This window comes from Empidonax traillii, unplaced genomic scaffold (assembly GCF_003031625.1).
Source record: "Empidonax traillii isolate 1590-97213 ecotype Southwest subspecies unplaced genomic scaffold, ASM303162v1 scaffold924:size238212, whole genome shotgun sequence".
NCBI classification, from domain to species: domain Eukaryota; kingdom Metazoa; phylum Chordata; class Aves; order Passeriformes; family Tyrannidae; genus Empidonax; species Empidonax traillii.
Window position 1 is genome coordinate 182146 of NW_020956117.1, and position 25786 is coordinate 207931.

Consider the following 25786-nt stretch of genomic DNA (forward strand, 5'->3'; position numbering starts at 1 on the left):
CTGTAAATAAATTGTGAAGCTATGCAAGATTGATTTTATTTTTTTGTAGTGATCCAGTTGGGATCTCTGTTTTAGTTGTTTGGCTCTTCTAAAGATTGTCCATGACAGAAAGATGATGGACAGATTCCAATCGGCTTTATGGGCAGTGGCTGTTTAAGTGCTGGGGGTCTGCAGACTTGCACCCAGTGGCCCAGTCATTCCCACTGAAATAAAAGGCAAACTCCTGTGAGTTTGGGCGTTCATGGAATAGTTTGGTTTAGAAGGGACTTTTAAGGGTCATCTAGTCCAACCCCCCTGCAACGAGCATTGACATCTTTAAGGTTTTAATTTTGGTACTTTCTTCCTTTTAACTTCCTTTATAAAGGGAATATCCACCTAAGATTGTAGCCTAATTTTGGGAAAGAATGTAAATAGGCATTCCCTTCTTCCTTCTTCCCTCTCCGCTCCTTCCCGGTTGCCATTATCACTGCCTAAAAAAATTATTTTGGTTGGTTTAACTTCCCTTCTGTTTTCTCCTTAAGTTTTAATCTCTTGATTTCATAATCTTGGAAATAATCTGCAGGTTTTCTTCTGCATTTTTTTTTAGGCTGAGCCGAGGGTGCCTCACTCTGCTGTCAGCAATGGTGGCCCAGGGCCCGGATTCAGCGAGGGATGTGTATAGCCACTTTGATTTCAATAACAAATATCTGCCTGGACTGTTGAAAAGAAGATGTAATAAGGTAAATTAAGATGCTGTGTGCCATGTGATAATGCCCAGTATTAGCACAGAGGAACTGCTTTTGAAAATATGAGCAAGAGTTTTAAGTAATCTCTTGCTGGAAATCCTTAAGGAGAATGTGCAAGTGAGTAGAAAAAGTTACTCTGCTTTTTGCAGAGGGAACTATTTCTTGTTTCCTCTCCATTTGCTAAAAGTAGTCAGGATTGACCCACACTAACATTTTAGAACAAGAATATTTATGTGTCATTCCAATTAAAAGTGTATAATAAATCCAGTTTTATTTTCTGGATATTAAGGTGACTTTCAGAGTGAATGTCTATGTTTGTGTTGAGTTTGTGCCATCTGTGGTGACAAATCAGACTGTTTTTATATAAGCAATCAGATAGAAAGGGAAAAAACCCCAAACACATCTCTTTTTCTTGCAACCACCTTTTATAATTTTGGGACTATGAGATTCCATGGTTTTTGACCTTAGTGCAGAAGTTGTCTCTAGGAGTACCTCCACCCCTTTCTTTTAAATGCTTGGGTTTGATCTTTTGACCACAAGCTTATTGGATATGCAAGTAATGTATGAGGAAAAAAGTGTTCAAAACCAGATTAAAGGTCTTAGCTCGTGCGTGGCTTTGAGTGAAATTATGTCACAGCTGTCTATCGGAGAGCAGTTTTTCATACAAAAATACCCAGCCCAAAGCTTACAGCAAAATCTTGTTTCTTTCACTCCTTCCATCATTCACTTATTTCTTCTTTCAACCCTCCCTGCCACCTTATGTTTTGCCTGCTCAGTATCTTCTTTCAGGCAATTTTACATGCAGCTTAATTCTGCACAGAAAGTTTAAAAAAATGATAAATCAGGGAGGGACTCTATCATGGAATGTAGTGATAGGATGAGGGGTAAGTATTTTTAACTGAAAGAGAGTAGATTTAAATTAGATATTAGGGAGGAATCCTTTCCTATGAGAAATGTGAAGCCCTGGTTGCCCAGAGCAGCTGTGGCTGCCCCATCCCTGGAAGTGTCCCAGACCAGGTTGGACAGGGCTTGGAGCAACGTGGTCTAGTGGAAGGTGTCCCTGAAATTACGTGCTTATGGTACTTCTCAGGATAATCAACAGTTGCAGTATTGGTTTTGCAGTCATGTACAGTCTCTGTGCTGACAGTATTTTGTATTTCTAGGGGAGAACTGATGTCCGCATGGCCTACATTCAGTTTGCTCTCTCCTTTTTAATTGCTGGTGACAATGCAATCTTGACACAGGTGCTGGAATTAAAAGGTACTTTGTAATTGCTTGTTGTTTTTATGGTTTTAAGGCAGAGTCTTTCACAGGGGATAATAAATATGATTTAATAAAAAATGTGAACCACTTAAATAGCACTAATAAGGTACAAAATATATATTTTTTATCCTATTACCTGAAAAACTTCAAACATCTTTGGTATTACAGTGAGTACCTCTTCTGCTTGAGAACAATATGCTGTTTGCTAAAACTTTGCAAAAATAGGAAGTCCATGGTGACACAGAGATAAAAAAGTAAATGTTTTGAGGTCTTGGAGTCAATAAGTAGAAAAAAACTTTGTGGCCTTCAGCCTTGCTCATAAGGCAGTAATAGTGGATATGCTGCATTAACATTTTTTTAAATAGTGTTAAAGACTGTGTGTACTTCAGTTTCCTTTCTCATGTGAGTTGTGACCATAGGTAAGGTTATGAAAGAATTCAGAAGGCATCTAAAAATACTGTTCAAAAAAAATGTCATTAAGTCATTACTGGCAGAAGTTCATTTCTCCTACTTGAGGGACTGAGAACTGGCCATAATTACTTATTTCTCTTGTTCCTGCTGCCCTGACACTGGTTCATTATTTCAGGCCAGGGAATGGCGTGCACACCTAGACCCAGTCAGCACAGCTGGCTTTCCTTCCCCTGCAAGAGCCCCGAGTTCTCTACAAACTGAGGGTGTCTAACTTTGAGATGCACAGGGGAGCTGAAAGATGACACATGGTTGGAGTTGGAACCTCCAAACATTAGAGAATCACTCAGGAAAACAACTGCAAGTCAAGTAAATAGCAATTTACTCAAATTTAAATACTACATAGCACACTGGGACCAAAAATATATCTGAAGTTGACAGATGCTGTAGCAAGAAGTGTTAATCAGCAAGTTGGCAAATTAGCTAGTTAGGATGAGAGTAGGTTTGGCAGCATCCTCTGCTCATAACTGTAGGTACAGATTCGTCATCCTTCTGAACTCTGCTTGCAGCCTTTTGATTCATCCTGAAATATAACTGCAAGGGTAAATAATATGACATGGAAGAGAAATGGATATGAATTCCCTGAAGCATTTTTTTATGAAAAGAGCTTTCACATTTTCACCTAACTTTTGAATTGTCTTCTTAGATTTCATTCCAGGTATTTTTCGCTCTGAAGTAAAGGAAGACAGAGTTTCTACTGTAAATCTTCTACTCTCCACACTGAGAACTAAGGTATGATATATCCTCAAAATGGTGTTGTCTCATGTTTTCTGTTCTCTCTGCTGTTGGAAGCAGTTCTGCAGTGATTTCTTACAAAATGTTCAGCTCTTAAAGATGTTAAGATGTCATTGTTCTGCTACTACAAGTTTGTAAGTGTATCTGTTGCTGATAATATTTGTTGGAGGTTAGTACTATGGCTGTATTACTGTTTTGGGAATGAAGCTTGTTCTACTTTTCCAATACCTTCTTTGAAGGGAAGTCATTGCAATAGCATATGCTTGGATGGTAATTTCAGCTCATCATCAGTGTGTGGTGCCCAGCAGATTCTCATGGTTTCATGGGTTGGAATTGTTGTGAGAGAATTTGTTGTGAAAAAGAGAGGGTACTACCTTCCACCTGCTGTCAGAAAGTACTGCTGGAAAGGTGAATGCTCCCCTTTGACGGTGGTTTTTTTTTTGATTCTTTCACGGCAGACAGAAATTCCTTTGTGCTGTAACAAGATTGAGACATAAAACTGGAAAGCAGGAATTGCTGAAAGGCGTGAGGGTTGGGTTAGTTGTGGCTGCCTTTCCTGTGCTCTGTCACATACATTCTGAGCATGGATGGCTCTGCCTCTTCTCTGTGAGGCACCAGCTTATTGCTGCTGTAGGATCGGCAGCTGCACCTGAGATGTATTTTATTTCTATAAAAATGTTTTTAGGAATGTTTTCAGTTCTAGTACCTATGATTTTTGAATCTCTGTTTTGAACTACTCTAGCAATGTTGCACAAACTGTTGTATGGCCAGTTGAGAGAATGAAGGAAAAATAGTTTCAAATTTAGAGTGTAACCATAAGAACCTGCTTCAGACTCAGCCTTTCACAACTGGCAAAAAAGAGAAAAATGTTTTTTCATCTTGCTGTTGCAATAACAAGGGGAAAAAAAAGAATAAAAAAGCTACCATTTAAATGTAAAATAAACCTCCTTGAAGCTTTGTTTTTTAAATGAAGCTTTTCCCATGTGGGAATCATACATCATGTGCTGTTACATTATTGGTGAGCCCCAATGCACTATATGACTCCTTCAGCTGAGCAAGGAAAAGGTGAATTAAAACACTGCCAACAATGAAACACAGCAGAAGAACTTTTGAGAACTTCCTCCACTGTGTTTTCCCTTTTACTCAAACTTTATTTGTAGCAGGCTTTACCATCTCTACCAGCAGGTTTGGCTGGTCTCAGTCTGTGGGTGTAGTGCTCTGAAGGTGTTCTGTGCTTTTTAGTTGAACTTGAAAGTCTGTCCTGTGTGGCATGTGCAGGGGTTGCAGAGGCTGGTGTAGAGTCAGGGTTGAGCAAGAGTGTGAGAGAAGTGTTGACAGAAGCAAAACCAGAACCTTTTGTCAGCTCTCGTGAGGAGAGCCAGCTGTGTGTGTATTAGAAGAGTGAAGCCTGTTGCTAGTTTACTGTTACTTCGTGATAACTTGCAATAAATAGAAGAGTTTTTAAAGTTTTTCTTCATCATTTTCAGGTGGTTCAAAATAAAAATATCACCAAAACCCAGAAGGTTCGCTTTTTTACTGCAGAAGTGTTGATCCACATTGCTTCGCTTTACCGATGGAATGGGATTACTGATGTCAGCCCTGGGGATTTAGAGGTCTGGTCATTTATTTCTTTATTGCTCTTAGTTTTTGTGTTGCCTTTTGTTTTTCCCCCTTCCTGCAGCCCGCGGGTTTTGAAACAGCTCCCAGTTCCTCTGAACCTTGATGAGCTCAAGAAGAGGGATCTACTGAGGCTACTTAGAAAGAAACACCAAATTTCTTTTGCTTCTTGCTGCTTGAGGAGGAGGGTTTATTTCCCCTCCGTGACTGCCAGGACTGTAGTGCAGATCTGTTACCCTGGGAGAAATGGGTCCCAAAGTTTCTCTTCTTCATCTGAACAAAAGCCAAGCTGTCTTTTAGGATTTCTGTAAAAGGGGCTTCATAAAATGTAGAATGAAATTGATGTGAGATTTTCTGCTCTGATACCAAATCATGTATGCCTTTTTTACTCCTTCTTGGTTTTTATAGGTGACCCAAGGTTCTGAAGAGGTGGGGAAGACGATGGTACGGGAACTTGTGCATAATTTCTTGATGGACCTCTGCTGCTCTCTGAAACATGGCATAACGTTCTATGATTCAAGTCTTGGAACTTCTGGCAAGTAAGTCACTGGACAAGCTGGGATTGTACATGGATTTTGTGCTAGGAACAAGAGAGACCTCACTAGTTACCATGTCTGGTATTAATTCAAAGTAATTGCCATTTGTCGTGCAAAAAACATGGAGGTAAATTCAGTTCTTACTTCTCTGAGTATAAATTTAGAAATTATGCCAGGAGTGTGAGAGGTCTTGACCTCAGTTAACAGTTAGAAGAGCTGCGGAGTTCACATCCCGTATGAAGTCTTAAAATAAGGGTTTCTTATTTAAACATTTTTTTTTTTTTGCTTCAATAGGGGAGGAAATGTGGTACTTCTGCACTTTCTGCTTGGTTTAAAAACTGCAACAGAAGATGAAATGGTTGCTGATCTCGTGGTGAATATTCTCAAAGTGTGCCCGGATTTGCTGAATAGATACTTCAAGGAGACCCAGTATTCCTTTGTTCCTAGAATGAAGTCTGCTTGGATGGACAATATGAAGTTACTCAAGAAGGTAAGAGTGTGGAGGATGGTAAAAAGCCCTGCTCAGAGCAGGAGGCTCTATAAACATTTCATTCAACTAGGCAAGAAGGAATTGGTGTAAGAACCAGGGGAAAAACCTTCAGTCCTGCCTGGGTGTTCCCCTGACTCCTTTTTTAGCTTAAAATGGGCAAGTAGGACCTGGAATCTGTTTGTTGAAAAGTGATGGCCTTTAGCAGGGATGCAAGTTGCATTCAGAGGTTTCATTTAGTTGTATAGGGGGAGTCTTCTGTAGCATTTCTGCATAAAAATTGATATTTATTGTTGCTGTTACTTTTGACAGGTCAAAACCCTTCTGTAAAATGCTCCCCAGAAGAAGCTGTCATCTCCAGGGCTATGTCAATGGGGCTTAAATAGTTTTGTGTTGTTTTTTTTTTTTTTATTTCAGATCTATGAAGCTCAACCAGAGATCTCCAATTCTTTTAAGACTTCAGAATTTATTCCTCTTCCCAGGTTGCTTTCCATGGTGATGGTAACAACAATCCCTGCTGTGTGCAATAAAATAATGTTCACCCAAGGGTTAAATGTAAGAGCATCTGTAGTACTTCAGTGGGTTTTTTTTCTGTCTCAGTTAATGCTGTTTTGAGTATGTGATCATCCAAAAAGTTTAAGTTGGTTAATTACATATGGTTTGTATTGTCTGTCCCAGCATAAATCTGGCTTGGGGAAGCACTGGAAAATGAATTAAACCCATTGATATTACTTTCAGGTGCCTTTCACTGCTCACTAGTGGTTTAGGCTGGAAATCTGAAAACCTGTGGATTCTTTCCTGAAAGCCAACATTTAGGAAATAAGTAATTCGTTGACAAATTTCAACACGTAATCAAAGTACAGATCATATGCAAAGCATAAGAGGAATCACTGAAATATCATTAATTCAGCTTCCTTGTTTCAGTTACCCAGCTCAGCAGTGAAGCACAGCATCCTGTCACTGGTGTCCATGGTGCTGAGGAGAGCCTTGAAGAACATTGAGTACTGTTTGACTGAGGAAACCTGGCAAAGGTCAGAAATCTACACCCTGCCAGTGATGCAGGAGTTTGTGCAGCTGTACAGAGAAGCCATCAGCAAGGTACAAAGGAAAGAGAAAACTGGGGTGTAATGTGAGTCCTTTTGCAGGCAGCAGGTAACTGCTCTCCTCTGCATTTTCTCCCCACGTGGTTGCAACCTGGGAGCCAGGAGATGGTATCCTGGGGGAGGAGAAGGCTGGGGATGAAAAGGTGTTGGTAACTGGTGAGGTGGTATCCTACATCACCTAACACAGCTGGCTGATGGGAATGCACATAAAATTTTGTTGTGAGACAAAACAACTTGTAACATTGACAGCTGTTGATGAATTCCAAGAGCAGGAAGCAACTTCTGTACTCAGAAGTTACTAGACAAAGTAGCACTTGAGTTGAAAATATACCAAGAGGAAGAAGGACCAAACATAAATTTTTCACAGGAAACTTTTTCAATAATATGTTCTTTCCAGTACTGATCTTCTTCAGAAGTGAAAGTACAGTTTGATTTCACATCTTTTCCTGATTGCACACAGGATCAGTTCTAAGCTTTGTTAAGAGCAGCAAATCCTCATGTTGGTTGACTGTGAATATATCTATCATAGGAGTGATATCCTGTGAATATTATTATCACAGGAGCTTTGCCTTACACGGGAGAGCTGTTGGAATTTACCCTTTTTTTGCATTTAGCTTTTACCAGACATGAACAGCGTTGTGGCTGTCTGGCAGTCCCTTCTGAAGCAAGGGAGAGAACACCATGATGGCCCAGAGGAGAAAAGGGAAGGTGACACCTCCAATGGGAAGGCAACGACCGAGACAGCAGAAGCTGCTGAACCGCATGGTAGGCAAAGCAGGTGGAGTCACCCCTTCTTATCAGTGTGTGAGTGGGTGCTGTGAAACCCTCATCCCATGTAAGGTTGGTAACTTCAGCAGAGTCCAAATCTCATCTGTGCATTTACTATTCAACTTGTCTTTGTTCAGTTCTTTGGGCAGCCTGAGAACACAGTTTAATAAATGGGGTGCCATTGCTACTGGAACTTTAAGCTGTTTGACTTTCTGCTGTCACAGAATCACAGCAGATTTTTGTTTGGCCAAGTTATTTTACCATGAGGTCATTTTTCTGAAGCAGTTAGTTAGTGTGGCTACACAAATACTTGTGTTGCTGTAAGCACAGAAGTAGAAACATGCGAAGTGTTGAAAGAGTTAAGAGAGGGTTGGGGTGAAGGCTTCAGTTTTCCTCTCACAAACCCAGTGTCCCTCCCTTGGAGGACCTGCTTCCGTAGTCCCATTGCAGGGAATGGGGAGTTTCAGTACTACCTGTGACCTGCCATGTTTTACTTGTAGGCTGGAGAGAAATCTGCAGCCAGTTTTGTCCTTCACAGGGCGTATTCCTCAGAGAGACTTCCTGGAGTGCAGGATTTTTCAGTGGATGTCCTGTGCGTGGCTTCGGGCAGCAGAATAGTTGTCAGCACTGACACTCCGAGGCTTGGTTGGCCGAGTGCCTGTGGAAACCAGTGGAGCAGCTGATTTCTGCAGGACTGTAGCTGTAGTTTCTCTGCTATATTTATGCTGCGGTGATAATGCTGTGCCACTTACTCTCAGCTCACCCATTGCAGCTTTATTTGCACTGTGACTACCAGAGAATTCTTTTCTAATGCGAGTTGAGACTCAGGCAAACAAAGTTTATCCGTGGCATCCATCCAGTTCTTCATAGCTCCCTGAGGGAGACCAAATTAACAGGAAAAAAGTAGGTGTTAAATGTTTTGGCTGCCCTTCATGTACTTTGCTTCACTTCGTTAGTGACTGGATAACAAGTAGCTTTTATGCGTCCTCATGTTACAAACCGAAAAAACATTTAGCTGCTGAAAGGGCTTTTCCTAAGAAGTAAACAGCTGCCTTAAGTGGTGTTGGTGTTTCTCTCATACAGCTACTTGTCTGCCTCTTGCCAAGAGGTCACATTGAGAAGGTGTTATTTTGAAAGGGGGAAGGTAAAGAAAGAAAGAAACCTTTAACTGAAATAACAAATTAGCAACGAACTTTAGTGTGCTGTCTCCTGCACTTCCCCAGCTGAACCCAGGTGAAAGTAGTGTGCCCAGAAACCGGCAGCACCACCATGTCCTTGCCTTGACTTTTTTTTCTGTTGTCCAGCCTTAAATGGAACAGCGCTGGGACTGATGGGGTTCTTACAGCGAGGGCTGAAACGTTGAGGTTGTGTTTTATATGTGTGAGCACTTTTGAGTCAAATTAGAGATGTCAGCTGTCAATTTAAGCGCTGAATAAGCTGATTTAGTTTTGAAAGTGTTCACGCAGGAACGCTGGGGTAGAAAACTGGGGAATTCCATGAGTGTTTTTCCCATTCTTCTTGTTTAGAGGATAGTAGATCATTTCCTAGGCAAGCCTATTAGAAATACAGTGAGTAATTCTCATGCTGGGTAGTGGAGGTGCCACATTGTGCTCTCTTGTTGTGAAGGAAGGAGAAGCTAATTCTGGAAACACTTTGTTCAGGTTCAGATGACGCCGAGACGCTGTTTCTGAAAGCTGCACTGCTTCAGGTCATATGCCTTTATCAGAAGGTTGTGCCCCACTTGGTAGCACGGAGCAACTTTGATTTTAGCAAGCTGCTAAAAGGTATGTGATGGGTATTTCTGTTTCCTTCACTGTTTTCTCTGACTGTTCTCAAAGCCCACAGCAGCAGGGAATGTTTGCTCTTCTGTGGAGATAAAGAGCAGTTTTCTAAAAGTAACTAATTTTAGTTTCTTCATTGTGTTGGCACTTATTGTTGATGTTTCTGCAGTGCTCTGGCACTCTGCCCTCTTAAATTCCATAGCTGCTCTGCTACACTCAGCTGTGTTATGCTGTGCTACAGTTTTCCTCTTCCTGTGTCATATTCTTTATGGGTTTGAATTCTAATCTTTCTGAGAAAGGCTTACTTTCAATTCTTAGTTAGATTTCTCCTAGACGTCTGTCAACAATCCTAACATCAGAAAGCTATTTCCAAACTCTTATTAGCTGTAATGATAAAGAATGTTTTTAACAACATAGATCACAGAAAATTTGGGGTGGGAGAGCACATCCTAGCTCACCAGTGTTCTCTGAAAACTCTTGTAACAGAGATTTGGCTTGTTAGGGGACCTATTTGGTCAATTCCTGTGAGACAGAAGCCTGGAGGGCAGAGGGGCCCCAGAATGCTGGCTGATATGCAGGGATCACCTCCTCCAAGCTCAGGATCAATGCATCGCTACGAGGAGGAAATCTGGCAAAAATTCCAGGAGACCTCCATGGATAGATAAGGAGCTACTGAGCAAAGTCAGAGGGGAAAAAAAGGCTTTCAGAAGGTGGAAGTGAGGACAGATGGCCTTGGAGGAATATAGGGAAATTGCACAGGGAAGCTGGGGACAAGCTTAAGGAAGCCAAGGCCCGGTTAGAATTGAGTCTGGCCAGGAATATCAAAGACAACAGGAAGGGTTTCCATAGATATGTTGCTAATGAAAGACTAGGGATAACGTGGGCCCTCTCTGGAAGGAAACGGGAGACCTGGCTGCCCTGGATGTGGAGAAGGCTCAGGTTCTCAATGACTTCTATGCCTTCAAGGGTGAGTGATCCAGCCATGCTGGCCATGTCAGGAAAGGCGAATGCAGGGACTGGGAGAACAAAGACCCTGAGCCCACTGTAGAATAGGATCAGGTTTGAGACCATCTAAGGAACGTGAATGTGCACAAGGCCGTGGGATCTGATGAGATTCATTTGCAAGTCCTGAGGGAACTGACAGAGGAAGTGGCTAATCCACTGTCCATCGTATTTTGAGAAGTAGGAACAGTCCAGTGAACTTCCCACTGACTTGGAAAGTGCACACATAGCCCCATTTTTAAAAAGGGGAAAGTGGAAGACCCAGGGAGCTACAGACCAGTCAGTCTCACTTCTGTGCCAGGCGAGATCATAGAGCACATTCTCCTGGAAACTAAGCTAAGGCACATGGAAAGCACAGAGGTAATTGGTGACAGCCAGTGTGGCTTCACTGAGGGCAAATCATGCCTGACAGATTTAGGAAGGTCCTCCAGTGCTGCTTGTGGTACAATTAATACAGCCATGCACAAGTCTGGGGGAGAGAGCAGAGGGTTGTTTGGGCATCACTGCTGACTGTGGGCTGCCAGAGCTTGTAGGCCACCCAGCTAGAGCAGCTATCTCTGTGTTAGGCAGGCCTGTGATGTGTAAGGATGGGAGTTATGTAAATGCCTTAATTAAACTCTGTCAGGGAAAAAGGGGCCTTAAACAAAACCCCCCTCTAAATCAACTGTCTCACGCATGAGGTTTTCCCTCTCTCTGTCAAAGTATGTTTAATTGGTTTGTCTACTTGGTGACTCACCAAATCACATACCCTGTTTATCTCATTATTACTTACTGGTCTGTTTACTTCAAACTGGACAAAAGGCAGGACACCTTTTTGTGAGACAGAAATCTCTTTGCGTGTCTGTTTGGTTACATTATGAAATAATGAAGTTGAATAGGCTCGAAAGTGAAGTGTCATTCTCAAAAAAATGCAGTGAAGTGAGCCTGGATATTGATTTTGAAGAAAGGTGATATGGTAGAAAATGATGGTGTAAAATAATCACGAGATTTTGTTCTCTCAAATGTCAGAGGGAGAGTCCTGTTGCTCCTCCCCCCCAGCATGACGAAAACATGCACACCAAGTGCATCACGTTTTTCTGCCTCGTAGCAATATTTTCTTTAAGTAGCTGGTGGAGTTTTATTGTTTGGTCTTACCACTGGATAGCCTTTGTGGTGACTGTTGAAAATGTATTGTCCTCTCTCTAATGTGGGCCACAGTGTCCTGCACAGACTACAAAAAGCACATGGACACCAGAGCTTTGTACAGCTGATCTCCCCATGGAACTTACCTGCAGTTCAGGGGTGGGTGGGGCAGGTTTGATCACACTGTAAGGGTCTGCACAGCTCTGTGACCTGTGTGGTGAATAACTGAGGTTATGCCATAGCAGATGTTGGGAGTGAGTGATAGAAGTGATGTAGGGAGAGACACAAGTTTAAAGTTCCATTGTCTGGAGCAAATATTGCCATAGTATGAGCATTAAGATTTATTATTGACTTAAATTCTGTGTCCTGCTTTCTGGTTCATCCATCCTTTGTACTTCCTGTAGGTCACAGCTTTGCAGGGTTGCTGGATTCCCACCGTGGGTGGGCCAAACATAGTGTCAGTGTGTCTAGGGATCTCATGATATGAAAATTGGTGGATTGGCAGCTTGTCTCACAGTGACTGTTTGAAACCCTAAAATATGAGTGTTCTGAGATCTCAGGAAGTTGGACCAGACTGAAGTTGGTTGTATTTTTGCTTTCACACCTCAGGTATCGTCACTGAAAAGGGCCTCTGGGAGGAGGTCCCTCCTCTCCTGCAGCACCACATACTGAGAGTGGCTTTGGAACTCCCTGCAAATAAATTTGCCTGGTTCAGAGTACAGGTAAGAGACTTGGATGCAAATTTATGTTTCCTTGGCCTTTTGTCCTCAAATCTTTCCACCTGGCACTGCCTGATTTTAAACTACTCCCAGTCCAGTCATTTTAGGAGGCGACCTTTTTGTAAAACCGGTAGGAATTGCAGTCTCAACATCAGTGAAAAATCTCCTCTGAGCTGGAAAGGTTTTCTAAAAGGTCAGCAGTTTTTGCTTCCCTGATGAGCACTGGACAAGGTTCCCTCAGCTCTGTATGTATTTGGAGAGGGGCATGAGTGGGAATGTGCTGGTTTCCCTGGAAAACCTGAGCTTTCAGACCAAGGAATTGAGCCACTGATGGGAGCCATCCTACCTGTTCCCAGGGAAGATTTCAACATTTTTTAGTGCTCTCCATAACTCCTGGAAACTTTCAGGCCCCTAGCTCTACTTTTTACTGCAGGCTTGTAAAATAAGGACACTGTCAAGAGCCTGCTTGCCATGTGAGGAGAGAGGAGTGGGCTAAGCTTTGAGGGGAAACAGACACTCCCATGGATTGTGATAACAGGAGGAGGAGATGTTTGGGGAGGGAATGGTTTTGTCTTGGATCCCTTGTGTTGGTTGGTGTTTCTATTGCTGGTCTCTTCTACTTTCCCAACTAACATTGTACAAATGAGTACAATGATCTTGGCTCACTGAATGCAAAGTAGTGTAAATGATCCCATTTGTTTCTGGCCTTGGGATCTATAAAATAATAGGTCTATAAAATAATATCTTACATATCTGCTTCAGTGCAACATAATCCTGTACAGTGTTGCTGTAGCAGGGGAATTTTAATATACTTTTCTTTTAGGATATCTCTGAGGCAGCAAAGGTGTCCGGTGAAAAATCAGTCTTCTATTTACTGATGAAAATGTTCGTTACGAGTAACCATTCTCATCTGAAAATTTCCACCAAAAAGCTGATCATCAAGGTAAGCATCCGAACTGAAAAATCAGGATATTCACTATATCCCACTGCTCTGAAATTTCAGGACTGTAAAATATTTTCTTACAACAGATACTTTCACTGCATAGCTGTGTGGCCCAGAGAATCTCCTTTCCCATGACTGTTCTTGGAATTTACTGTCAGATAACTGCCTGTTAGCTAAATATTCTAGGAAAGTAAATGCTGTCAAGTGACTTTGCTGCAACAGTTGGTAAAATATTAAAGAAAATGTCTTTAATGTTTGCTCACCCCCCCTAGGCTAAATTAATTCTGACACCATGATAAATCAGTGTAGTTTGTGCCTGCAAAGGTCTTGATGTGGATCAAGAAGAGATGATTTTTGGTTTTTATTTCTTAAAACAGGACATCTTTTAGTTATCTAAGCAGGGGTAGGGACCTGCATTAGGGATAAATGCAAAGAGAAAATCCAAGAAGCTGTTCTGGGCCCTGGACAGGGCTCTTCCTGCAGTGTCCTGTATTAGTGGCACACAAGTTTGTGCATATTTGTGCACTTAATCTCTGCATTTAGCTTCAGTCACAGGGTGCAGTTGTAATACTGAGTCCACTGAACCGAAGTTACAGTGGTTGAATTAGGTTTTAGTTGCTCTTGATCCCTGCAGGGGATTAAATTCAGGTTAACTCTGTCTCCCAGTAATGAATGTCTCAATCAAAAGCTTCCCAGTACTGTTTTTGTGGTGTATTTGGATTCTTTTGCTGAATGGGGATGGGGGCTGCCTGATTTGGTCTGGTGTCCTCTTTCAGGTTCAGTCCCCTGCGTTTTCACTGGAGGTAATGCAGGGGCAGGAAAGTCAGGGCACTTATGTCAGCAGAAAGGCTGCTAAGAATAGAAGTTACTGGGTGTGTTTTGCTTATTTTTCGACACAGTGCCACATAATCGCAGGCATGTTTTTGGATTTCACATTCTGTTCCTGCCTGTTTCTATTTTGAGGCCCTGCCAAAAATAGTCAATTACGTTAAAATGAATCTTTTTCCCTTCGTTTTTTCTTTATTGTAATGAATTAACCTGTCAGATTCGTGTAAGCAGCAGTTATTTTTGTAGCTGTTGGTGTTGTACGCGGATTAAATGTAGAACAAATGAGCTGTGATAGCTTCCTTTGTATACAAAGAGGGTGAGAAGAGAGCAACAGATACTTATTTTCGTCAGCCTGTTCTTCTTTTTTTCTTTCCAAGGAGAAAACATGAAATTGCTATACAAAAAGATCTGTGGTTTGGGGTGTACTGTATTTTAGGTGTGGGGTTTTTTTGTTGTTTTTTGTTTTTTTTTTTTACACACCCCTCCCTTTGTTTTCTGGACAGGTTTTACGAGACAGTGGGGTGTTTGAGTACACCTGGAAGGAACTTTCAGTTTGGCTGGAACACTTGGATAATACAAAAGAAGACCAAAAGGAAGCAGTGATTCAGTTTCTGGAAAGGGTAACGATGTCCAAATTAGCTGGATAAACAATACCAACAATACTGTTAGTGGGAACTAGGGAATTTGCTGCTGTTTTTGAGAAATCTGTCAAAGACCAGTGAATGAATTCCGAGAAAAGCAGCGTTTGTCATTCTTTATACAGGGCTGACATCGTTCTTGTCTTGGTGAGAGGACAGTAAAATGATTGGCAGGAAAATTAAATCCCAAAAGATAAGCTGTTATTATAGCATTGTTGGTATAAGGGTATAGTGTTGTATGTGTGGGTAACATTTGTCTCCTCCTAGAATGGCATTACCTGCCAAAGTTACCAGACCTCAGTAAATTGTAATCTTTGACAAAAAAGTTGACATTTCCTGTTTACTCTTCAGGATGTTAAAATGCCCAGTGCTTCTTTTTCAGTGCAGTTTCCCCAGGGCCTTAGTCTATGGTAGCACTTTAGTGCCAAATTGCAGTGGACATTTCTTTTTTCATCACACCCAGTGTACCCTGTATGGCAGGAACCACAGGCAGATTCCTGCAAAAGTGATGTGGAATTTGTCCTCCTAAAACTTGCCCAGCTTACAACCACTTTTAGCACATGATCTTTCTTAACAGGATGTGGTTCCCACACACTTAAGAGCCTGTGCACTTACTTTTCTCTCTCAACCTTTGCTGGCAGGTCCTGCTGAAGCTGGTGACAAACCCCTATCCCTACACAGACAAGGCAGCAGACCTGGTTCAGGAAGCCAGCGTGCTCCAGGTCAATGTGCTTAAACAGGACTCTGATAACATCAGCATTCCCATCTCTCACATTGATGGTAAGTGGCAACTCCTAAATGACAGAGAATTCCAAGACTCGGTGCCTTTGTTCCTGGAGTGCTGCATTCTACCTTTTTCCAGGTAATGTGAATCCTCTGCTTACATTTTTTTCTTCACTTAATAGATGTCCTGGATATGGTGGATGTCATGATTGAGGGCAGTGATGGCTTAGATGAGGAAATTGAGTTTACTTTAAATGAAGACATGATTGTTCAGACATTTCCATTCAGCGCTGTTGTCCCTGCTGCATTAGAAGCCAGGAATGTACTGTTGCTTCAGTCTGAAAATGGAACAGGTACAGACTTTTTGTTTCTGTATATCATCTCTGCCAGTGGGGTGGAAGTGGTATCATTTTTACCCAGTGAACTCCTCAAGACATTTTATTGTCTTCATTTCAAGCAGAAAGAGGTTGATCAGTGGTGCTCCCTGCTCAAAAAAGGCACTATGAGGTGCTTCTGTCCTTTTTTCCTGACCCTGAACAGGAGACACTGTCCTTGCATGGACAGTCTTGGTCTGGAAGCAATTGGCTTCAGTGACAGAACATTATAAGCACAGAGTGTGTGGATCACGAGAGGAAGGTGGTGTCAGTGGCTGTAGACAGCTCTGTCACAGAGACGAGGCAGTGGGAGAAAGGACTGCACTGTTGAGTAGGAAACAGATGCATTTTCCAAAGAAAACTTCTTCAGAGATGAAGCTCTGGTGATGAATGTTGCCACATCCTTAAGGAAACTGTTGGAGTCACAGGGGCATCAGGTGGGCTTGGAGCAGGATTTGCCAAGCCCCAAAGCACCTCGCTGAGTTCTGTGTGTATTTGGCTGTTGAGGAGCGGCTGGGGTGGAACTGAGAAGTCCCAGTTCTGAAAGAGATTCCCTCTTTACCTCACACGTGTTAACCTGGCTGTGTGCCCCTGGTACAAATCAGTTCTCCTCTTAGATGATACTTGGCTGGGGTTTTTATCATATTAAAATACAGGCCTGTTTAGCACAACAGAGTGAAGGCAGAACTAGTTTTAGGCTTATCTGGAAGGAAACCTGATTTTCCAGGTAGCTCGGTGGGTCTGGAACACTTGTCTAGCTTACCACAAACACCTTTTAATGCTGTTCAGTACTTCCCTAAATGATGCTCTGGGGCCTGCTGCCCAGGCCCTAGGGAAAGACTGTTGCCCCAGTGTCTTTGCTCACGCAGATTACTTCTGTCAATAGAAGTTTCATTTTTTATTTTGTTTTTCTAGGAGCACACATTGTGGAGTACCTTGTTGCTGTTTTCACTGACCTCCTGCACTCTCAGAGGGAACCTTTGGCCCTCTGCTTGATGTTCCAGCTCTATGATAAAGATCTGAAGTCCCTGAAAGTTTCCAAGTACCCTCAGCTCTACCAGTTTAACCAGTACTATAAACTGTGGATACCCCAGCAATCTCAGGAACCTGTGGTATGGAATACCTGCAGTCACTGAATGCTCGAGCCAGTATTCCTATTAAACCTCCCAGTTTATAAAGGTTACATTTCCATCAGAAAGCACATTCACATTAAGCTAATTCTGTATTGCTTCTTGATCACGTTGGGACACAGATTTGCTCGAGAGCTTTTCTCTAAGGACACTAGAGGTGTGGGTGGCTGGGAGGTGATGCTAGAGCTCAGGTGCTGTACACAGTCACACAGACACAGCTCCTCACCAGGCACAGCACAGCCTGACGTGTGACGTGGCCTCAGGAGCCAGTTCTCCGTGGCAGAATGGGTTGGGAATACACCTACACACCCTGTTCTGGGTGTGGGTGTTTCCCTGTTAGCCCAGCAGTGAGCAAGGGCAGATTCCTCTTGGGACAGCTCCGTGATAGCAGGCCTTGTGCTCTTGGAGCTTCATCTAGCTTTCAGCTCACAACTCATTTGAAAGCAAAGATAGCTGAAGAAATTTTTGATTCATACTCATCATTCTTTTCCTCTTATGCATTTTTCTGTTTTAAACAGTTCAAAACCCCCAAAGAGGTGAGCAAGGAACCTGCTGTGACCCTGGATTCTGTATTTACCACTTTGCTAAAGAGAGCCTACGAGAGGGGAAGCAATACCTTACTGGAAGATGGTATCCAGACAAAATTGAGAGACCTGGCTTCCCAGCTCCCACCTGAACAGCTTTTGCTGGGAGTAAAGCATGTGTTGTTATACCTGAAATCCACAGTGGAGAGCTTCAGCAGTGTAAGAGCAATATTATAATAATATTGTGGGTTTGTTTGGTTTATTTTAGTTCAGAAAGTACAAAAGACCTGACTGTTAAACCTTAGGATTCAGTTCTGCAGCTTTTTCCTGTGCTTGGCTCTCACTGAGGCTACAGAGCACAAAGCTGCACCTAATTGTAAAGAAATGTCTGTTCTTCTGATTGTTGAGGAGTCTTGGATTTACTTTGTGTAGGTTACCTTACTGATCCGTGTGAGTGCAAATAAACCTGGGAATTTAATCCAGCTCCTGGGTGTTGCTAAGAAGCCTTTGCAGAGGGTAAAATTCACTGGCCTATGTTACACCAGAAGTCACAGTATAGATAAAAATCTATAAATATTTATTTGGCATCCTGAGACTTTTCCTAGAATTCAGTTTCTATAGAGGGGAGCGATTCCTTCTCCCAGAAGATGTTGTAATCAAAGTAGCTCTGAGTTAACTTCCATTCCTGTCGGATAATTATCCTTCTGCTCCCATCTTTCTCTTTTCTCAATTTCCAAGGTGTTTTTATTTTCACAGCTTGGTAAAACTTTTGGTCCTCAACTTGTGGACCTCTATGTGGACCTGCTGAACAGCTTGTTGTGCCGGGGCAATCAGATAGAGCTCGATCATCAACAGAAACGGGAGGAGCATCAGACTGAGTCAGATCTCTTTGTGGATGAGGAATCTCTGATCACAGAGGAGTCTTCAAATGACAAGGTACCAAGATGCTTGATACACAGGCACCTGTTAGTAAACTTTGATTTGATTTATTCCCTAGGGAAATAGTTTTGCTTAACCACAGATGCTGTTAAGGTCTCAGAGGAGAAGTTAGGAACATAGAGCATGTGGACTAGCAGTTAAAAAAGTACTGTCTAGGAATCTGACCCAGCTGCATCATCTAGAGTCTCACTCCTGAGCTGTCAGGAGCACAGTCAGGAGAAGTCCTGAAAGAGATCAACTTCGCAGAAAAAAAGTGTATTTCCTAAGCCCTGTGTAAAGCCTGGTTATGAAAATTATGTTCTTGGAGGAGTGATTTTTTTTTTCCTTCTTTCATCTGTTCAGTGAATTTGTGGAGATTAGAATCTAGTTGTGTTGACAGATTATGCAGGTTTCCCCTGGAGATGTGGAGAATGCTCAGTGGAGGCTTGCCTTCCCACAGCTTGAATGGTGGAAGAATGGTATTTATGTGCTTATAATTCATGAATATTTTTATCCTCTGGCCAGGTAGTAAACAATTTCATGTTCAATTATCGTAATTAACAAACTGTGGAAAATAGACAGATGGATGCTTTTATTTTTTTACTTCAGACTCTTAATTTTCCATTCAGTGATATTGTTACAACCATCTGTTACAGACCCTGGAAGAAACACTCATGTTAATTTTTGGACATCCTGTGCTGGAGAGTTGGTTCCTGGCTTTAGAACTCCGTTCTATTCCTCAGCCTGGTTTGAACCCCGTCACTGTGAAGCTCCTGTCAGCTCACCTCAATTCTGGTGTGCTCCAGCTGCTGAAAACGGGTGCCCCCATCCTTCAGAGCACCACAGCGGATCACAGACACCTCTTGTCCAAGTATTTCGAAGCTATCACAAAAACTGTCTTGAAAGAGCTACAGTCTGTGGGGAAAAACAGCAGCCAGATCTCTCCCAGGAAATCTCATCAGCTGCAGGCTCTGGAGGAGTTGCACATGTACATGAGCGCAGCTCAGCTGAAGGACATCACTTTAACCATGCTGCGACTGCCTGAGACAAGCTTGACTGCTCAGAAATCTGAAAAATCCCCTAAAAAAGGGAAACAGCTGAGCTTCTATGGACAGATTTTAGTGCAGCTCCTCACAGACAGCCACCAAAGGCAGCCTCAGCAAGGAGAGCTCCTGCTATCCACAGAGCACATTAAAGCTTTGGGGATATTGATGTCAGCATCAGCCAGCAAGGATTTGGAGAAAGTTTTCCTTCAAGCTCTCCAGAACGAGCCAGTCCTTGCCCACGCAGTCGGTGTTGAGGTGCAGCTTCACTGCCTCACCCAGTGCTCCCACACCTCCCTTGCCATTGTGGCCATGCTGATCAAACACTCCAGGACTCACCTGCTGCAGTTTGAGCTCTGGTGCCTGAGCAGTGCCACTGGGAAGTACCTCAGGAAGCACATGGAAAGCTTTCTCCCACTCATTAACGTGTATTTGCAATGCAGAGACCAGGATGAGTTCACCCGACCTTCCACAGGTAAAGGAACCACTGATCCCTGTTTGTGATTTGGGAGTCTTGGACCCTCTGCACAATAAGTAGAGGTGATAAAACTTAGGTGTCTGTCTTCTGATGACTCTTGTAAGTACCTCTGCAGCACTAAGGGTAAAAGGCTGTGCTGAGGGTTGGCTGTTAGAATGAAGCCAAATGTTCTTACAGTTACTGCTGCTCAGATTTCTTTTGAAGCCCTTATTGAATGCTTGGTGCCTGTGAAAATCTGTCTTCATACTTCTCTTCGTTTAGTACAGGAGGTAAAATCTTATACTTAGGCACAGATGGAACACACCAGCCAGATGGTTTTGCAGAATCTGAGATTTCACTTTTGCAGAGGCCAAAATTTTCTTCTAAAACAAATCTCCAACTACAAACTTGCTGCATGCCCTCCTAAGCTGGCAGTCCAGGCCTTTCCAAACCCACAGCAGCATTACACTGATGGACAAGAGAATTCTTTACCAGCAAAACGAGGAGTTAGGATTCAACTTGAAAGAACAGGATCACTTTGATTTCATTTCTCCTATAGCCCAGAAATATAAATAGCAAAGGAAACAGGCTGACTGTAGCTGTAGCTCTACCTACAAGGTCAAGCAGTGAAAAGACCTCGTCAGCACCTGGGAAAGTAAAGGATGGGCAAAGAACTGAGCCTTTCTCTAGCACTTCTCTGTAGCAGATTAGCAGCTGCTGTAGCATCATTTCCTAGAAACGGAGTAATCTGGGCCTGGGTTAGAAAGTGATTTGGGGTTAGTGTGTTGTTGTTTACCACCTGTAGGTGGTGGAAACCGTGACCTGTTCTCTCCCTGCAGTTGTCTCTGCTGTTACCCCTGTCCTGAGGAAAGCTCTGTGGAAGGAGCTCTGTGCTGGAATTCAGGACACAGAAGCGTCGTGTGAGGCTGCTGCGAAACTGCAAATCCTTTCCAAGTTGTTGCCATCTTTAGAAAGCAAAGGGCTGCACAACCTGATGGACCAGCTTCCTGCTGCTCTTGAGAGAGCAGGGAACGAAGAGAGGTGGGCAGTGTGTGTTGCCCTCTCGGGGCTCAGCTTGTCCTGAATGCGAATCCTGTGAGCAGTAACAGCATCCTCTTCTCACAGAATCTGTCACTCTGCGCTTCGGCAACAAGACACCTTTAACATATACAAAAAGCAAATTCAGCATGAACAAAAATATAAATAACTATCTCTCTGCAGTTGGGCAGTGGCAGATGCCATATCCAGAGTGCTTGAAAACTCCGAGGAGCTGTGTTCCTGGAGGAGGCGCCTGTTATCAGCCTGCATGAAGGGGTTAGTTGCCGTGTACAGCAGCAATAAAGACGAAAGCAAGCAAGAAGTGGAGAGGTCCATGCTGCTGAGGCTGGAGGAATTACTGGTGAGACTTCTTATCTGCTTTGCCAAGAGTGTTACTGTGTGCATATATGTGATTGGACACTTGTGTCTTGGGGAAATATAGACTGGATTGGATTTTCTGTTTTATAGATGATGGTTTCTGTGGGCTTTTAATAGCTTTTGCAGTGTTAACTTAGCCCTGCTAATCCTTTATAAAAGCAGTTTTGAGTTCTTGATGACTGCTTTCTGCTAAGAGTCCCCTTTGAAGACGTGAGTATGAAGTATTCAGGACTAAAAAAATCAAAGGTTGCCAGTGTTTGTTTTTTTTTTTAATTAAAAAATTTTTTAATTGGAAAAAACAAAAAAAAAAAGGTGATAAAGACGCTTCTGCCGAGACCCACCTACCATGGCATCTGCAGTCTGGGGCAGAGATCCTTTTGATCAGTTGCTGTAAGGAACACACACACCCAGCTACCTCGATGTGCACAGCTTGCTTAGTTTAAGCACACAAAACCCTAGTACCAAATCTCTTGCTTTGACTTGCCAACTTTTGATTCCTTTCACACTTCAGGAGTGTAAAGAGTTTCAAGACTCTGGGTTTTTTAGTACCTACAGACCAGCTTGCTTTTTAACTACATACAGCCCATATGCTCCTCTGCTCCCAGACCAACAAAACAAGCCTTGCATTTTCATTTGAACAAGGAGGTAGGATTGTTGTATCCAAGAGCTTTTTTTTTTTTTCCCTGCTATCCCTTGATCATCCCTCCTGAGGTTGGCGTGCATGTTGTTAGTGTGTCCCTTGAACAGAAATTGCTGGTGTTGATGAGCTGTAGAAACTCTGTGTGCCAAATGTAAACACCTGTTTTGCTGCACACACAGCGCATGGTTGGAGAAGTGGACCCAGATGAGTGGTACAGCCTGGTGAAGACAGGACTCAAGTAAGTGTTTCCATTTTATTTTGTTTTTGTTTTACTAAGTTTGCTTTCTTTTCAGAGTTCTCGTTTCTTAAACAGCTTTTTTATTTCAAACAGGTTTCTGTGGGCTTGGTTGGGGTCTGACTTTTCTGTGGTCTTTGCTCCCAAAGGTACCGCTACAGGGATGAAGCATTTCTGAAAGTCCTGAATGTTGCCTTTCAGTTGTTGTACAAGACAGAATCTCCACTTAGTGTGAGCTTAGTCAAGCTCTCCAAAGTTCACATGATGATCACGCAGCACTCTCTGTTTTTGTCAGCCATCCTGAGGTCAAGAGAAGAAGATGGCACGAACGTCCAGACAAGAGGTAATTTTTTATCTTCTTCTTACCTTTACTAAATATAGTTAATCTTGTCTTTCTTACATTATATTTTCTCTATCCACCTACATGAATACTTGCAGAGCTATTAAACAGTTCCAGAATATTAGCATTTAGTTTTAAATTGTACCTGTTCTTGGATCCAAATGTTACACGTATTTTATTGATGCTGGTTTTAAACACTAACATTTCTAAAACTACTGGAAAGTAGGTTTGGGGGTTTTGTTTGTTTTTTTGGGAGACGTTTTTTTAATCCAGTTGAAGTCTTGAATTGATTCTTCTGGTTTCTGTGAAGCAGTTAGTATAAGATCACTGAAGTGCATAAAGGTCCTGTGATGATAAACCATTAAAATAGGTTGATACAGGAGATTTTAAGTTGATTTTGCAAACGGCATCAAAAAATATTAATTTAAATGAGGTGTATTTGATACCGCAACTTTCATGAGGAATATCCTTCCTCATAAATTGGAATATAAATTGGATGCTAGTTTATGTGTAGGATTGTCTTTGTTTCTTCACTGCTGAAATACTGCCTATTTTCCTGTTTCTCCGTTAGGTATAGAACAAAGGTGGGTAATTTTTGTATGCAACAGGACAGAGTTCCTGTAGCTCAATAACTACCTGGACTCTGCAGTGCTGATCCCTGTTGGAATGCACAGTGTAGGAGCATTTTTGTAGTTACTGCAGCTGGGGTGTGAACTTACAGCAAGAACTTGTAACTCCTTGAGTACCCTGGGGAGGCTGCTGGGATGTCTGCCTGTTCTCTGTGTAACTCATGGGCAAATTCCAGATGCTCTCCTGGGAGAGGAGGGAGTGGAGGCATGGCAGGGTAGGGAGCAGCACTCCTTTTTGACCAGAGTGTGAGCAGAGAAGTTTCTGCATATGTGTCACACTGGGGACCTCACCTGGCAACATGCCTTGTGTGTCCAGCTTGGGAATACTGGTTTGAGATGTTCCACTTCAATGAAATGCATCATAATTGTCCTTTAGTGTAGCTGGGGAATCGTTCTGGTATTTCTAGAGACAGATCTTGATGTAAAATGTGCAGTCCTGTGTGTGCATCCCTTGCAGAGGGTCTGGAGGGGGTTCACATGTTCACTGTGTGACTGGGAGCTGCCAGGCTGAAGCTGTGCTCGTTGCAGAGGCGCTGGTGGATGTTCTGCTGACAGCTGTGCAGCTCAGCCCCTCTCTGTGTGAGAGCAGCCACCTCCCTGTGCTGCTGGGGGCCTACGGGGCCACTCTGAGTGCTGTAGGTGAGTGTGTTACCCTGGGACAGGCACCTCCTTCTATGTCTGGCTTTCATCTCCCTGGGTGACTAACTTCAGGTTCAATCGTGGCTTTTAGATCAGAAGATACTGCTGCTGCTTCAGTTGTATGAGAAGAATAATCAAAGTCTTATAAACTCCAGGTAGGTTGAGCACCTTCCTTTGTTGGGTAACTACACACCAATAAACAGTCTCACAACAGGCATTTTTCCAGGGTCTTATTTTTAACTGAAATAAACAGTGAGCAAGGTCAAACCTAGAGGTGAATTTTGCTTTTAGAAACATTTTTCCTATGAGTTTTCTATTCTTAACCTTAATTCTCGTGTGTTGCCCAGACATTTTGGGTGTCTGTGGCCTGGGTGAGGAAATGCCTCGTTTCAGGTGTCCCCCACTCTCCATACTTAGGACCCACTATAGGGGTGTCCTCACAGATGGAGGCCAAATTGTAGGACTTTTGGTCACCAGAGTAGGACTTCTGCCCCTTCCTGTGCCTCAGCAGTCCACAGGAAAGCCTGTTGCCAAGAGTTCTTCCATACACTGATGATTTTGGTCTGCCTTCCTCACGTGCCCTTTTCTATCCTGGAGGCAGAAATATTTCCAGCAGTGCAAGAGCACTGGCTTAGGCAGCTGGAGCAGGTCTGAATCCCTGTCTCTTAATGAGCTGCTCATTCCTACCTGCACTTACAGCTTCAATAAACAGGCACTTCTATGAGCAGGTACGTTCTGACTTGTCCTGACAGGGTAGCACAGAGTTAACGAGACACCCTCAGACTGAATTCAAAAAGCTTTGGGATAGATGGAAAAGGTGTTGCCAAGGAAATGAGTTCTAGTTTCATGTTGCCACACGGTAATAAGTACAAGTGAAGAGAAAATTTAAATACTAATTTTGAACCTGTAATTGCTTTCTGCTCAGTGCCAGCAGTCTCTTTCCTAATGCCTTTACCTTTAACAACGTTTAAGGATCCTGCTCTGGGGTCCTGCTGCTGTGGAGCATCACAGGACTTGCAAGAGTCTGGGGAAGTCCCTCTGGCAGCAGCCAAGCATGGAGGAGATTCTGTGTCTGCTAGACCGAGAAAAGATGATGAAGACAATTCTGTCGTTCCCTCAGCATCGCCGACTGCTGCCATCACAGGTGCTTTGGCTTCAGTCTACCCTTGGTTGTCCTTCTTTGGATGTGCAAAAAGAACCTTTCGCTCAAGCCATTCCTTTCTTGCATTCATGTAATACACTGCAGTTTGTTTCCATCAGGAGGGGGATTTCAATGCATAGGAGGGCTGGAATTAATTCTTTAGGAGCACTTTTCAAATGCATTGCAGTATATGGGCCACACCTTGTTGGCAGGTGTGATTGTGCATTGCAAAGATTGTCATGTATGTGAGACCAAAATTGGAGTGTCCAAGAATCCACTGACAGTAGGCTCTCCAGCCTTTCCTGCAGTTTGCTGACATGTTGTTGGTGCTGGTGAGGAGAAATAGTTGTGGATATACCCTGGTAGTGAAGGCCAAATTTAACCACTTAAATGCATGTCTTACCCTGTGCTGCATTATATACAAGGTGTAGCATCAACTGGTTTATCCTGGGATTGGGTAGTTGGGGAAGTTTGAAAGCAAGCTGGAAATTGTGTTTTTTTTTCCTTACAAATACTGGTTTGGATTTGGTTTCAGGAGATACAAGAGTCACTATATAAAGATGACACTGTCAAGAGTCTTGATGACTTCTATGATCCTTGTTTTCTACTTCAGCTCTTCAGTGAACTGACCAGACCAGGTAAAGTGACTGTTTACCTTGGGTATTTAGTGTCAGGTTACTCTTCTGCAGGAGCAGGCAATGCAAGGAACTTGTGCCTGACTTAGGAATGTACTGCAGTGAGAGCTGTGACTGAACTGGCTGGAGATCTGGCCTGTTGCAGGCTGTGGTTACAGAACACAGAAACTTCAGCCAACTCACTTTCCAGCAGACAGAGGTGCATGG

The 25786-nt window shown here is 42.9% G+C and overlaps 1 protein-coding gene across 1 annotated transcript in view; it reads left to right on the forward strand.

Moving 5' to 3' along the window:
• The window catches only part of URB1 (URB1 ribosome biogenesis homolog), a 37804-nt gene that overhangs the window by 2241 nt on the left and 9777 nt on the right, over positions 1 to 25786 (forward strand). The window contains exons 4-30 of the mRNA XM_027902966.1: positions 587 to 719; positions 1889 to 1985; positions 3103 to 3188; positions 4679 to 4804; positions 5217 to 5347; positions 5639 to 5834; positions 6249 to 6386; positions 6756 to 6929; positions 7549 to 7699; positions 9364 to 9486; positions 12217 to 12329; positions 13150 to 13269; positions 14601 to 14717; positions 15377 to 15515; positions 15641 to 15811; positions 16748 to 16944; positions 17481 to 17705; positions 18243 to 18422; positions 19061 to 19922; positions 20744 to 20945; positions 21126 to 21303; positions 22140 to 22198; positions 22345 to 22538; positions 23693 to 23803; positions 23895 to 23958; positions 24776 to 24947; positions 25480 to 25582. Coding sequence (XP_027758767.1) covers positions 587 to 719; positions 1889 to 1985; positions 3103 to 3188; positions 4679 to 4804; positions 5217 to 5347; positions 5639 to 5834; positions 6249 to 6386; positions 6756 to 6929; positions 7549 to 7699; positions 9364 to 9486; positions 12217 to 12329; positions 13150 to 13269; positions 14601 to 14717; positions 15377 to 15515; positions 15641 to 15811; positions 16748 to 16944; positions 17481 to 17705; positions 18243 to 18422; positions 19061 to 19922; positions 20744 to 20945; positions 21126 to 21303; positions 22140 to 22198; positions 22345 to 22538; positions 23693 to 23803; positions 23895 to 23958; positions 24776 to 24947; positions 25480 to 25582 — 4562 coding nt within the window. The remainder of the gene's footprint in view (positions 1 to 586; positions 720 to 1888; positions 1986 to 3102; positions 3189 to 4678; positions 4805 to 5216; positions 5348 to 5638; positions 5835 to 6248; positions 6387 to 6755; positions 6930 to 7548; positions 7700 to 9363; positions 9487 to 12216; positions 12330 to 13149; positions 13270 to 14600; positions 14718 to 15376; positions 15516 to 15640; positions 15812 to 16747; positions 16945 to 17480; positions 17706 to 18242; positions 18423 to 19060; positions 19923 to 20743; positions 20946 to 21125; positions 21304 to 22139; positions 22199 to 22344; positions 22539 to 23692; positions 23804 to 23894; positions 23959 to 24775; positions 24948 to 25479; positions 25583 to 25786) is intronic.